This window comes from Urtica dioica, chromosome 1 (assembly GCF_054948205.1).
Source record: "Urtica dioica subsp. dioica isolate 48M chromosome 1, U.dioica_male_clone48M_v1_H2, whole genome shotgun sequence".
NCBI classification, from domain to species: Eukaryota; Viridiplantae; Streptophyta; class Magnoliopsida; order Rosales; family Urticaceae; genus Urtica; species Urtica dioica.
Genome location: NC_142756.1, coordinates 9,469,028 through 9,480,814, shown reverse-complemented (window position 1 = coordinate 9,480,814; position 11,787 = coordinate 9,469,028). Strand labels below are relative to the sequence as shown.

General features: G+C 37.4%; 2 protein-coding genes across 2 annotated transcripts; one reads left to right on the top strand and one right to left on the bottom strand.

Annotated features, from left to right (window-relative positions):
- Positions 1-1,258: 1,258 nt before the first annotated feature.
- Positions 1,259-2,044, bottom strand: LOC149407072 (uncharacterized). Its single transcript, XM_089618481.1, has one exon. The coding sequence runs from the start codon at positions 2,042-2,044 to the stop codon at positions 1,259-1,261; it is 786 nt and encodes a 261-aa protein (XP_089474607.1).
- A 3,222-nt stretch (positions 2,045-5,266) lies between these two features.
- RLP29 (receptor like protein 29) lies at positions 5,267-7,025 on the top strand. Its single transcript, XM_089626543.1, has one exon. It carries the CDS (start codon positions 5,341-5,343, stop codon positions 6,733-6,735), a length of 1,395 nt encoding a protein of 464 aa, XP_089482669.1. The 5' UTR covers positions 5,267-5,340; the 3' UTR covers positions 6,736-7,025.
- Positions 7,026-11,787: the final 4,762 nt, after the last annotated feature.

Sequence of the window (11,787 nt, the reverse complement as noted above, 5' to 3'; positions counted from 1 at the left end):
TCGATCCTTCATTCTTGCGCTCATCTCCACTCTTCTAGGCGATTTGACCGTTTCTTTGATGACTTCGAACTTCTAATTCCTTGGCGGGACCGTCTGGGAACGTCTATGGGCCCGGGTCGAGTCTGATTTCCATCCGGAATAATGTCTTGGACCGTTCTGGGCTTATTAGGCCGAACTGGGCTTTGGGCCGATCTGACGATTATCTTTCCTTTTGGACCGAGCTCGCTGTGGGCCTGGTCGATCCAGTTCGCTAGATAAAGGGGAGAGATATTTACTCCCACAATGTCCTCTGTGGTCCATGCAAAGGTTTTCTTGTTCTTTTTCAGGAAAACGATCAACTCTCGGTAGATGTTTCCTTCCATTTAAGCTTCTATGCCTACGCATCGTTCAGGATCGGTTCCATCAATTTTAATTTTGTGTTACCATTTCTATGCATGGTTCGTCTCTTTCTTCTAATTTTTCTTTCTTTAGAATCGGGTCTGTGGTTCCGCTTCCGATAGTCATTAATTGCTATTGTCTTTCGTTGGCTTCGTTGTCGGAGGGTTCTTCAGGTTTATTTTCTTCTGACTTGATCTTTTCAACGATCATCTTGTGATTGCTCATATAAAAGATTCGGGAAGCCTCTTGACTTCCCCTGATTTCCTGGATTCCGTTAGGGGTCAAAAAACGTACGCATCGGTGGTATGTTGAGGGTACTCCCTTCATTCCGTGTATCCATGGTCTCCCAAGGATTATATTGAATGGAGAGGGGCAGTCGAGTACAGTGAATTCGACCATGCAATTTACGTCCCCGGCTCGTACGGGGAGTTTGATGACACCTAGGGATAGGGTTATTTCGCTGTTGAATTCGGATAGCTGGTTGAGTCTGTGCTTGATTTCGGCTTCTTTGATATTCATCTTATCCAAGGTGGTCTTGAATATGACATCTACCAAACTTCCGCCATCGATTAAGATTCTGGCTATTATGCAGTTGCCTACTTCTAGCTCAATGATTAGAGCGTCGTCGTGGGGTCCATGCAGCCTTTGGGTATCGTTTTCACTAAAAGAGATCATGGTATCGATTTTTTCTCAAAATTTGGGGGATCTTGGTGCACCTTTAAGTTGGCGTTGGTGGGCGTTTATAGAGTTGATACTTTCTTTGCAAAACTTTGAACCTCACATGATGTAGTAGATTCTTAGTTTTGCCTGGGGTGCGTTATTGTCATCTTCCTTGGATCTCCCTCTTTTTGGAGAGGGATTTCCTCGTGGTTTTGCATTGTTATACTCTTTTTTTCTGGGGTGGTGGACCCAGATCGATGTTCTTCAATTTTCCATTCTTATATTTTTCAATAAGAACCTTTCTAGCTATGACACAATCCAGAGTATCGTGTTCGTAGCTCTTGTGGAAATCACAGTATTTCTTCTTGTCACGGGGCCATTTTGAGCTGCCCTCTTCCGAGGCGCCCTCGTCGTTCACGTTATAAATATGATCTGGAGCGCCTTGAGGCTTCTTCCATTCGTTGCTTCGAAATGGTCTAGCACCCCGTGACTTTGTAGTGGCCGAAACGGGCGTTACTGATGGAATTCTTTTCGGGTTATGTTTCTTTGCTAAGAAAGTTATTTCCTCTTCGGCCTTTGCGTAGTTCGAAGCGCGATGAATCCCATCTTCGATGGTGGATGGCATATTTACCGTCATTTCCTCTCGAAACTTGGATTCATGCCAGAGTCCGTTTTTAAGGGCGTTTAGGGCCGATTCGCCCTCGACACAAGGGGTTTTTGACATGACAGTTTTGAGCCTTATCATGAAATTCTTTAGGGTTTCGTCTCGAGTTTGTTGGGTGTTCCATAGATCAGCCATGGTCGCCTCGTCCTCTACTAGCATAGAATAATGCTTCAGAAAGGCAGCCGAGAGCTGTTGGAAAGTGCTAATTGATCCTTCCTCGAGACGGGAGAACCAATCTAAGGCGGTTCCTGATGGGTTTTCAGTAAACAACTGACAGTACCCGGCCTCTTTTTCATCGTCTCTCAAATATGCCCGACCCATTGCGATGCAGAAGGCCGTCATATATGATTTTGGGTTAGAAGTTCCGGAATACTTGGGAAGTCTAACCTTCCAGCATCCCCAATTCTAACCCGGCTGATATTCTGGGCGAAAGGAGTTCGCCCAGTGTCTGCTATAAGGCAGTCAATCTCGGAAGCTGAGCTTGTGGCATAGTGCATTCGGGAGTCGACAGCTCGGAACTTCGTTTCCACCATCAGGCGGAAAGCGTCGAAAGCTGTGTTGTCGGCCCCTGGGGGTTCGACAGCGAACTGATCAGCTCCATTTCAGACCTGCGGGGGGTCCTCCTGGGGGCGGGGGTGGAAGCTCGTCTTGGATCGGTCGAGTTTGCCCAGCGTCGGGCTCGACCTGATTTTTAGACAGATTCATTCTGGCCGGGTTGCTTGGCCCGGCCGTGTTGGGCGTCATCTGAATCCCGGAGAAATCCAGGCGTCTCCCAAGCGAAGTGAACCGACTGCCGCGTTCGCTCGTGGAGACTGGACCCACCAAGCTCAGCAAGGCAGCTCGCTCGGCGTCGAGCTGCTCCTGAAGATAAGATTGTCCCGCTGTCAGGCTGTCGAGCTGAGATCGGGTGGATCTTTGGAATTCGGTGGTGCTTTCGAACAATTTCAGCAGAAGAGCCCGCATTGCTGGATCGGTTCCAGAAATGGGGACTTCATGCTCGCTGTTGGAAGACATTCTTCAGATCGGTTCAATCTGTTTTCTTCGGAGTTAGATATTCTGATAGTTTCCCACAGACGGCGCCAAATTGTTGAACCGATTTCTCGATCCAAGCAATCAAAACAATTATTATAGGAGTAATATGAAATTCGTATATTTATTCAAGGGAAGGGGTCTCAGGATTCCGTTATAAAGAAATAGATCGAAAAATGAGATCAAAACACTATGAATGAATCGAAAATATAAGATGCGAAAGAGAGCTTATTTCTTTATCAAATTGAGAACTGGCGAAAACAAAACGGAAGCCTTATCGAATTGGAAATTGTAAGACAATTGATGCAAAATGAGGTTATCTGGAGAAATTCGAAGAAAATTCCATGGTTCTCGTTGGTGGAGCTGAAGGGTCTATTTATAGCTCGCCTTCATCCTCCTTCTTCGTCAAGCTTGCTCTACGTGTACGGTCGAGGTCGGTCTTTGTCTCGTCGATCCCGGAGCTCGTCCCCTTTTTAAGGGATTTTGACCGCTTCCCTTGGATGATTGGAGTTTGAACCTTCTTTGGGCGGGATAATCCTTCGAGAACGAATTGTGTATCGGCTTTGGGCTTTTGATTTGGGTCGCTCTGCTTACTTGGGCTCAGCCGGTGTCCGCCCGTAGACGTGGGTTGCCTTTCCCTTGCCTTGGGCCGAGCTTGTTCTGGGCCTTGTCCGATCCAGTTCGTCTTGGATCGTGGGGAGACGATCTCTGCTCCCACAACATCAAAACCATATTTTCGAAGCTTACCATGCGTTCATTGTCGATATATCACTGATTATCGTCGTTATTGCATAATATTTCTTCCATGGTCAGCGATTTTCCATGGAGATGAAGGCGCGACGGTGATTATCGTCGAAATCATATAAGAACTTCAAAGCCACTGTCAATTTCTTTTGGTAAGGTTCGGTCGATATTTTTTAATTTTTTAGACAATATACATCTATTTAAACCTTACCAAGATATCGTGATAATTTGAAAAAACGACGATATATCTATATAAACGATATTTTATAAAATTGTAATGATTATTTATGATATTTTACCGAGATTTAAAAAAAATCGATATATCATCGATATATAAAGAGATATCGCCGATATTTTAAGTCTTGGACTATAATTAACAGTTTTACATCATTCTTACCTTTAGTTACAAATATAACGGTCTTGGATTGTGCGATATATAAGCAGCATAAGTGTTGCATCAATGGATAGGATAACCTTTTTTCTGATAAAAAAAAAAATTGGATAACCTTTTTTAATTTATTTTGAGGGTGTGAGACAATAATGATCTCAGCAAAACCCATAAGTTAGACAATATATCTATTGGTTACCAAGTAAGTACCAATAGTTTGATAACTTTTTTTTCCCTGTATAGTACTTTATATATTTATTTATTAGCGTCTTTTGATGCCATGATTTTCAGTGATAGTTCATATATTTAAACTCAAAACATAATTTTCAACGCAAGAAAACAGCTGTTTTTTCCCTAGGTTGGGACTTGGGAGACAAGAGAAGAAGTAAATTATTTTCTCTTAAAATTATTACTATATTTTTTGTGAAGCTTATTGACGTAAATGCCCTTCCTTAGCTGATTGATGTTTAATAAATTTGACTTCAAAATTCAAATTTCAGGGGAAAAAAAGGATTAAAACACATTCATATTATTCACCCTAATAAAGTTGTCTTTACCCAATCGTTGCTACGATGAAAATACAAACCAGACTTTTCAACAAAGCAACATTCTTGGGGACTAATAAATAAGGGATACATAATGTGACAAATTTCTGTAAGCAATAAAAAGACATTTGAATCAGAATGTGATGACAATTTGAGTGGGATTGTTATAATGCCATGTATAATTTTTTTTTTTTCAAATTAAAACCAAAATATATGTATTCTCGTCTGCCAACTCATCTAGCTTTGATAATAGTAAATCTGCAGTATTGTTTTTCAAAGAGAATTATAGTTCTTTGTGTATACAGAATAACAAGTCATTATTGAAAAAATATCATGAAAACATTTAGTGAAAAACAGCATGTGATTTCCTCTGGCTGGTTTACTTCTACTGCATATGATTTTTCACATCTCAAACGTACTACTTGTAAAAAAAAAAAGAGCCCTGCATAGAGATTAAATCTTCACATTTCAAAAAGTACTTATAATTAAAACTGCCTAAAGAGTAAAGAGACATATTGTCAGAGAAAAATAAAATGAGACACTCTCTCTCAATCCACCAAAACCCCCCAACAACTCTATTTTTTTTTCACCCACTCACACGCTCTTACTCTCTCACTCAACAACATGTCCATCAAATAATAAATAGATAAAAACTCCCTCTTAAAGTATTTTTCAATGACTCAATAATCATATATCTCTACCCTCTTTTCTTCTATACCCCAACAAAGATCACGTCAATCACATCTCTCTCCCTCTCTCTCTCTCACGCATGCACAACATGATGATCAGTTTGAGAGACTTTCACTATCACTCACAACAACACAACAAACAAACATCAATCCAAGTCCAAACACCAAACACAATATCACTCCTAACAAACACTGCTGACCAGTGATGAGTCTCTCGACACAACACAAAACACAAAACCAATAATGTCGTGTCCTCCACAAAAACTCTCTCCCCACATCCTTGTCGTTTTACTTCTTCTGATCCCTCTCAGCCATGCAACAAACGACGAAGATCTGCCCAAGCTCCCAGACTCCGAAGCCGAGACGCTCTTCAAGATCATGGACTCAATCTCCTCCGACGAGCAATGGAGGTCCTCGTACCCGAGCCCCTGCCAGCCTGGCTCCACGTGGCCGGGACTGGAATGCAAAGAAAGCAACAATGAGCTCCACGTCAGCAGGCTGGACTTCGGAAACCCGCCAAACCCGACTTGCAAGAAAACGGCACGCTTCCCAACCCTAATCTTTTCCCTTCCAAACCTCCAATCGCTCTTCTTCTTCAACTGCTTCGCATCCACGGCCGCGAAGACGACGCTCGCTCTCCCCGCGAGAAACGACGCGTCGTTTTCCTCTTCTTCTTCGCTCCAACAGCTCAGCCTCCGGTCAAACCCTTCCCTCACCGGTCAAATCCCGCCTCAGATATCCCACCTCAAATCCCTCAAAGTCCTCACACTCTCGCAGAACCAGCTCTCGGGAACAATCCCGGAAGAGCTTTACCAGCTAACCTCTCTCCTCCACCTGGACCTCAGCTACAACAAGCTCACCGGAAACCTCTCGGAAAGCCTCGGAAGCCTCAAAGCCCTAGCCGGTCTCGACCTGAGCTACAACGAGCTCTCGGGAGAAATCCCGTCCTCGATCGGCGATTTGGGTCGGCTTCAAAAGATCGACCTGAGCTCAAACTCTCTCTCCGGAGGAATCCCATTCACGATAGGAAAGTTGACCGAGTTGACTTTCATGGCCTTGAGCAACAACAGGCTAAGCGAGAAGTTCCCGGAGACCATCCGCGGCCTGGCGAGCCTCCAGTGCTTGATCATGGACGAGAATCCCATGTCCGACGTGGCACTGCCACGTCAGCTCGGAGACTTGGCGAGGCTCCAAGAGCTGAGGCTGGCTGGGTGTGGGTTCTCGGGGAATATCCCGGAGAGTCTGTCCCGGCTCAGGAATCTGACGACTCTTTCGCTGCAGAACAACAATTTGGTCGGAGAGATTCCGAGCGGGCTTGGTGGGTTTCAACATATATACCATTTGAATCTGAGCGGGAATTCGTTGAGCGGGATTGTGCCTTTCGGGTCAAGCTTCTTGGCCAGGCTTGGAAGGAACCTTGATCTCAGTGGCAACCCTGGACTCTGTTGCTTGAGATCTTCCGAGGATTTTAGCCTCAAGATTGGCGTCACTGTCATCTGTGGGAGAGATAGCAACAAGGATGGGTCTCTGAAGAAGCCATTGATGGTTCATAGTGGTGGTGGTGGTGATTCCATGGCCTCACAGTACAAGCTCTTTGTTTGTCCGTCTGTGTTGCTAATGCACTTTTTTATTATGTGAATGTTTTTGTTTTGTTTTTTTAGCGTGTTATAAAAATTTGTAACACGTATTTTAATGTAAGTGGTTGTATTGTTAAGCCCTTTTAGCGTGTTTCTATGTTGCGTGTGTCATTATTTTGAAACTAGACATGTAGATAAATATTGTTGATGTGTAGTAGTATAGGGTAGTTTTAGAGAATCTGATGATAGAGATTCACTAGAATCTATCTGTTCTTTTTATTTTTTTGGTGACGTTTGTTGATGTTTTCAGTTTTCACATATCAATTATTAAACTTGATAATTACTCGATTTCGTGACAAATTTTTCGTTGACAAAACAAAATCATGTGACAAATTTATGAGATTTAATGACAAGTTTGATAGTATATGTGAAATTAATAGTTGATTTTGGTAAAAAAAAAAAATTCAAAATTATTCTTTGTATGACTGTATCTAATCCCCTTATTGTGAAGACAAAGAAAAGAAAAAAAAATAAACCTAGCAACTAGCATAGTTAGAAATTTTGTGATGTAATACGTTGATGCGTAATGGTCGAATGAACGGGTTGTATTGCATTTCGCCCTACGCTGGTGAAATAAATTCGAAGTGTCATATTTACGGATAGAAAACTAAAGCAACGATGTCAACATATAGAAATAAAATTGTGAAGTTTAGCAAATGTCAGATTTTATGAAAATTTTATCCTAAATATAAATATGAGAGATTCGTTATATATAAAAAAAAAAAAAAAAAAAAAAATTATAATTGACACAAACTAGTATTCTAGTAGGGGTGAAACTGGATCGGTTCGGTTCGGTTTTTGACAATTTTAGTATCCGAATCCGAATTTTCGGTTTTTAAAAACTCGGTCCAGTATCCGGTCCAATTTAGTCTAAAACCGAAATTCGGTTATCCGAATATTCGGTTATCCGGTTTCTTAAATCCAGTATCCAGTTCAGTATCCAATTTTTAAAATTCGGTTATCCAGTTTGTAAAATTTCAGATCCAGTTTAATATCCAGTTTTATAAAATGGATATCCAGTTTCTAAAATCCAAATCCGGTTTGTAAAAATTCAAAAAACGAGTACAAACGACTCTTATAAAGCTCCAAAATGACAATACATAATCTAAAACTGAGTAAAAAAATAAAATTCAAAAGGACACTCGTCTCCAACTACCTGCACATGTAAATATCATAATATAAAATTAAAATTACTACCCTAATGATCATAATAAACCATACAACAATTGAATTTGTGTGTTATCTTTATAGATCACATAATCAAGTTATAGTAGCAGTATGAGTTGAAATATGAGAAGTTTGTTCTTCTATGACAACTTGACCATCATGTGTTAATAATAGTGACATAAATTTGTTTTAATATATATTTATTTTTAATTAAAAAAAATCGGTTAAATATCCGATATCCAGATTTTCCCAAAATCAAATCCGATATCCGGTCCAGTTTTGTAAACCGGATCGGTTATCCGAATCCGAATTTCGGTTAGCTGACGTGGCTCCGAATTTCGGTTTCGGTTCGGTTTGGATATCGGTTTTATCCGATTTTCGGTTCGGTTTTGTACAGCCCTATATTCTAGCATTAAATTGGATATACTCGAGCACCAACCGTTCAATTTTCCATTACTATAGTTGGGGTTAAAAAGAACGGTCTTTTCCATTTTTCTGCAAAAGTTATTCCTATAAATATTTTTCAATTTTATCGAGATTTGACCACTTTCTTTTAGAGGGTACTACACTTGCACGAGAAAACATCTTTTGGAACTATCTTAGGAACATATTGGGTATGTAATGTGAATTCTCTGAACAACTTCTATGACTATGAGTGCCACAAGACTCGTGCTTGTTCCAATCTAAGGACTTTTTAATTTTGTTGCCTAAAAAGAACTATAGGACAATCAAATGAATTCATTTGGGGGACCTTTAGAAGACACCAACAAATTAATTTTGAGACATCAAAATCAGCCCGAATAGAAGGGTGCAATTTATTTGATCAGATAGTTGTAGACACAATATTTCCAACACGATAGCTCTTTCGTTAATAGCTTTTAAGAGCATCTCCAATGCTAACATCATCATATTTGGTGTAAGTTTCACACTTAATTTAGCGTATCTTATATATCAAATTTTTATTTTCCTCTAATGGTGTACAACACCAAACTTTACACGAAAGAGAATATTCTAAGAATATTATTTTAGATTAAATTTTTTCATTTCATTAGTTACTAATTATATATAATAATATAATTATATTTTATTTATTAATTATGTGTAATATTTAGTATAAATTAATAATAAATTATTAAAATTTAATTATAAAAAATTAAAAATGAATAAACTACATAGATAGTACTTCATTTTTCTTGGGTATAAATAATACACCATTAAAAAACATGAATATAAAAATTACATATTATTAATTAAATTAATTACTATAAAAATAAAAAAATTATATAAAAAATTAGCATACTAAATTTTAAGTTGTATTGAATGAAATAATAAGCTCTAAATAATTAAAAAATAATTATTAAACTGAGACTAACTAAAATATGTATTTTTAATCATGGATTACAAATTAAATAGATTATAATAATGCTTAAATATTTGATGTAATCTTGACACCAAATATAGACTTATAAAATTTTAGAGTTTTTAGTATTCTAACTGTATTTATAGAGTTTTATAGTTATCCATTGGAGATACTCTAAGATAATTGTTTATATTATGTGAAGTTAAAAATATATATATTCACATTAATTTAAATTATTTAAGACATCTCCAACTCAATCTTTATAATTTTTTTATTTAACAATATATAGTTGAATTATTATGAGGATAGGAAAATAAAAAATACGAATTCAAATATATATGAGGATTATATGATAGAGTTTTGAGTTGGAATTACTTTATTCTTTACAATTAGCATAAACGATCTAGATCAAGAGTATCTATATGATGTAGTATTTTTTTTTAGAAAAAAGTTAATTACTTTTATTTTTGAAAAAATAATATAGTTTGTAATTTGCTCCACACTTTTACTACTACTTTCATTAGTTAAATTCAATATTATAATGCAGAAATATGATATCCCAGTGTTCGACTGACCAACGTGTGCAATGTTCATTTATCAATAGTTTATAATTCATAACCAAATATTAAAATATAATTAAAGCGTTATACCGTTAAAATAATCATTAAGACTTGGTAGAAACACTCCCTGGGGTCTAGGGTCTGCTGGGAACCCTTACAATTAACACTTCGGAAAATCTCCCTTATACGGTGGTGCAATATAGTCCTACCAAATATTTAAGGACGTTGAAAAAAAAAAAAGCCAGTCTCGCTATTTGAAAGAAATTATAATAAAGAGGAGTGAATTTTGTATACTGACATGAAACAAGACTGACAAAACGAAAGGACACACACACCATTAAAATTGTGAAGAGCAGAATCCGAGTCCTCCAAAATATATTGAAGTGTTAGTTCACTATTTATAAACAGTTTGATTGTACCACTTCATCTGCACTATTATTGTCTACACCCGGCCCTGACTAACTATTTACCCACTAAGCTCAGTGACTTTTTTTTTTTGGTTGAAATCTAAAACTTTATAGACTACTTGTCATGTCACACACACCTGTTTGATATTGATAAGGTGATATTATTTAATGCGTAAATGCTTTTGTATGTCTGTTAGTTGGTGCTTGTTAATGCATCCACTGTCGTTTTGAATCTCTTGATGCATATTATTAGTGTCTATCAGCTCGGGGTAACTTTTCGTGGTGTTTTATTTAGCAAAACTATTATTATTATGGCTAATTTTTAAAAGTGTTTCTTAGAGATGTTTCTAAAGATGCTAATTTCTCCAAAAAAAAAATGGCGACGTAGTCATCTTTAAGATTAGCAATTTGGTTTTAATCAACCTTTCGTTAATTTTCTGTAAATAGTCATCTTGCTTACGTGACAGCTTATTAATTGAAATAATTTTACATGTTTACCCTTATTTATTACGTTGACTAATTATAATTAGAGAATTTTTTTTTAATTTTGAATCTTACTGATTTGGAAAGATTTATTAATGTGTATTTTAGGGTTTTTAGACGTGAGAATTTGCGTTGACTTTAGCTAAGTTGTTTCTATTTTTATGGCTATTAATTATGGAATAAAATCTGTAAATCTGGAAATCTGTTATTTATTTTGGCTGTATCTTTCTTGATCCAATTTTACATTCAAATTTTATCCTTTCTTAACCTGTAAATAACTCTCTTATTAACATGACATCAATTTACATATAAATGAATCAATTTACATGACTCTTATTTACAAATCCAATTTACATCCAGAAGACGAAGAAGAAAGAGGAAAATAAAACCAAAAAAATCATGTGTAAAATAAAGAACAACAAAAAAAATCATGTGTAAAATAAAGAACAACAATGAAGCTCGATCAGAAGAAATTCTCGACCTCGTCGTTCTCGGCATCGAAGACGAACCAATGCAAACATTTCGTTCGAGAATCGCCACACTGTTGTTGTTATTGAGGAGCGGAGGATGAGGCGTGGGAGTGGGCGGTGGTGATTTCTCCATTCTTCTTCTGGAGAATGGCGATGGTGGCGACGGAGGTGGTTCCACAATCAGAGGAATTTTAGGTATTTTTTTTTCTTTTTTTGGTTTTTTGTTTCGGGATTATGGTTAGGTTGAGGAGCTAACAAATTAATGACTTTTAATTTGTTTCCTCGAATAGCGCGACAGTTATGATGACCAAATCTTTGTAATTATGTTTTATTATTCAGTTTAAAATGAGCGAGATAGTTATTGAGGTCTGTTTGGTCTTTTAATTAGTTATTAATTAGTGGGTGTGGTTACTTACTGAAAATTAACAAAATGTTTGCTAAAAACAAAACCTCTATAACCAAATGGCTATACACCTATATAACAAAAAAAAAAATCTAGTTTCTTCTTAAAAAAATTGCTAGCTAAATTTAGGAGAATTTAAAAAAAAATATATAAATAACTCAAATCTTTTTCAAAAGAATATGTTCAAATTGAGAAATAGTATT

Excerpts from the sequence above, each read along its gene's own strand:
- LOC149407072 (XM_089618481.1), bottom strand. The coding sequence starts at position 2,044 with ATGACGGCCTTCTGCATCGCAATGGGTCGGGCATATTTGAGAGACGAT.
- RLP29 (XM_089626543.1), top strand. The coding sequence starts at position 5,341 with ATGTCGTGTCCTCCACAAAAACTCTCTCCCCACATCCTTGTCGTTTTA.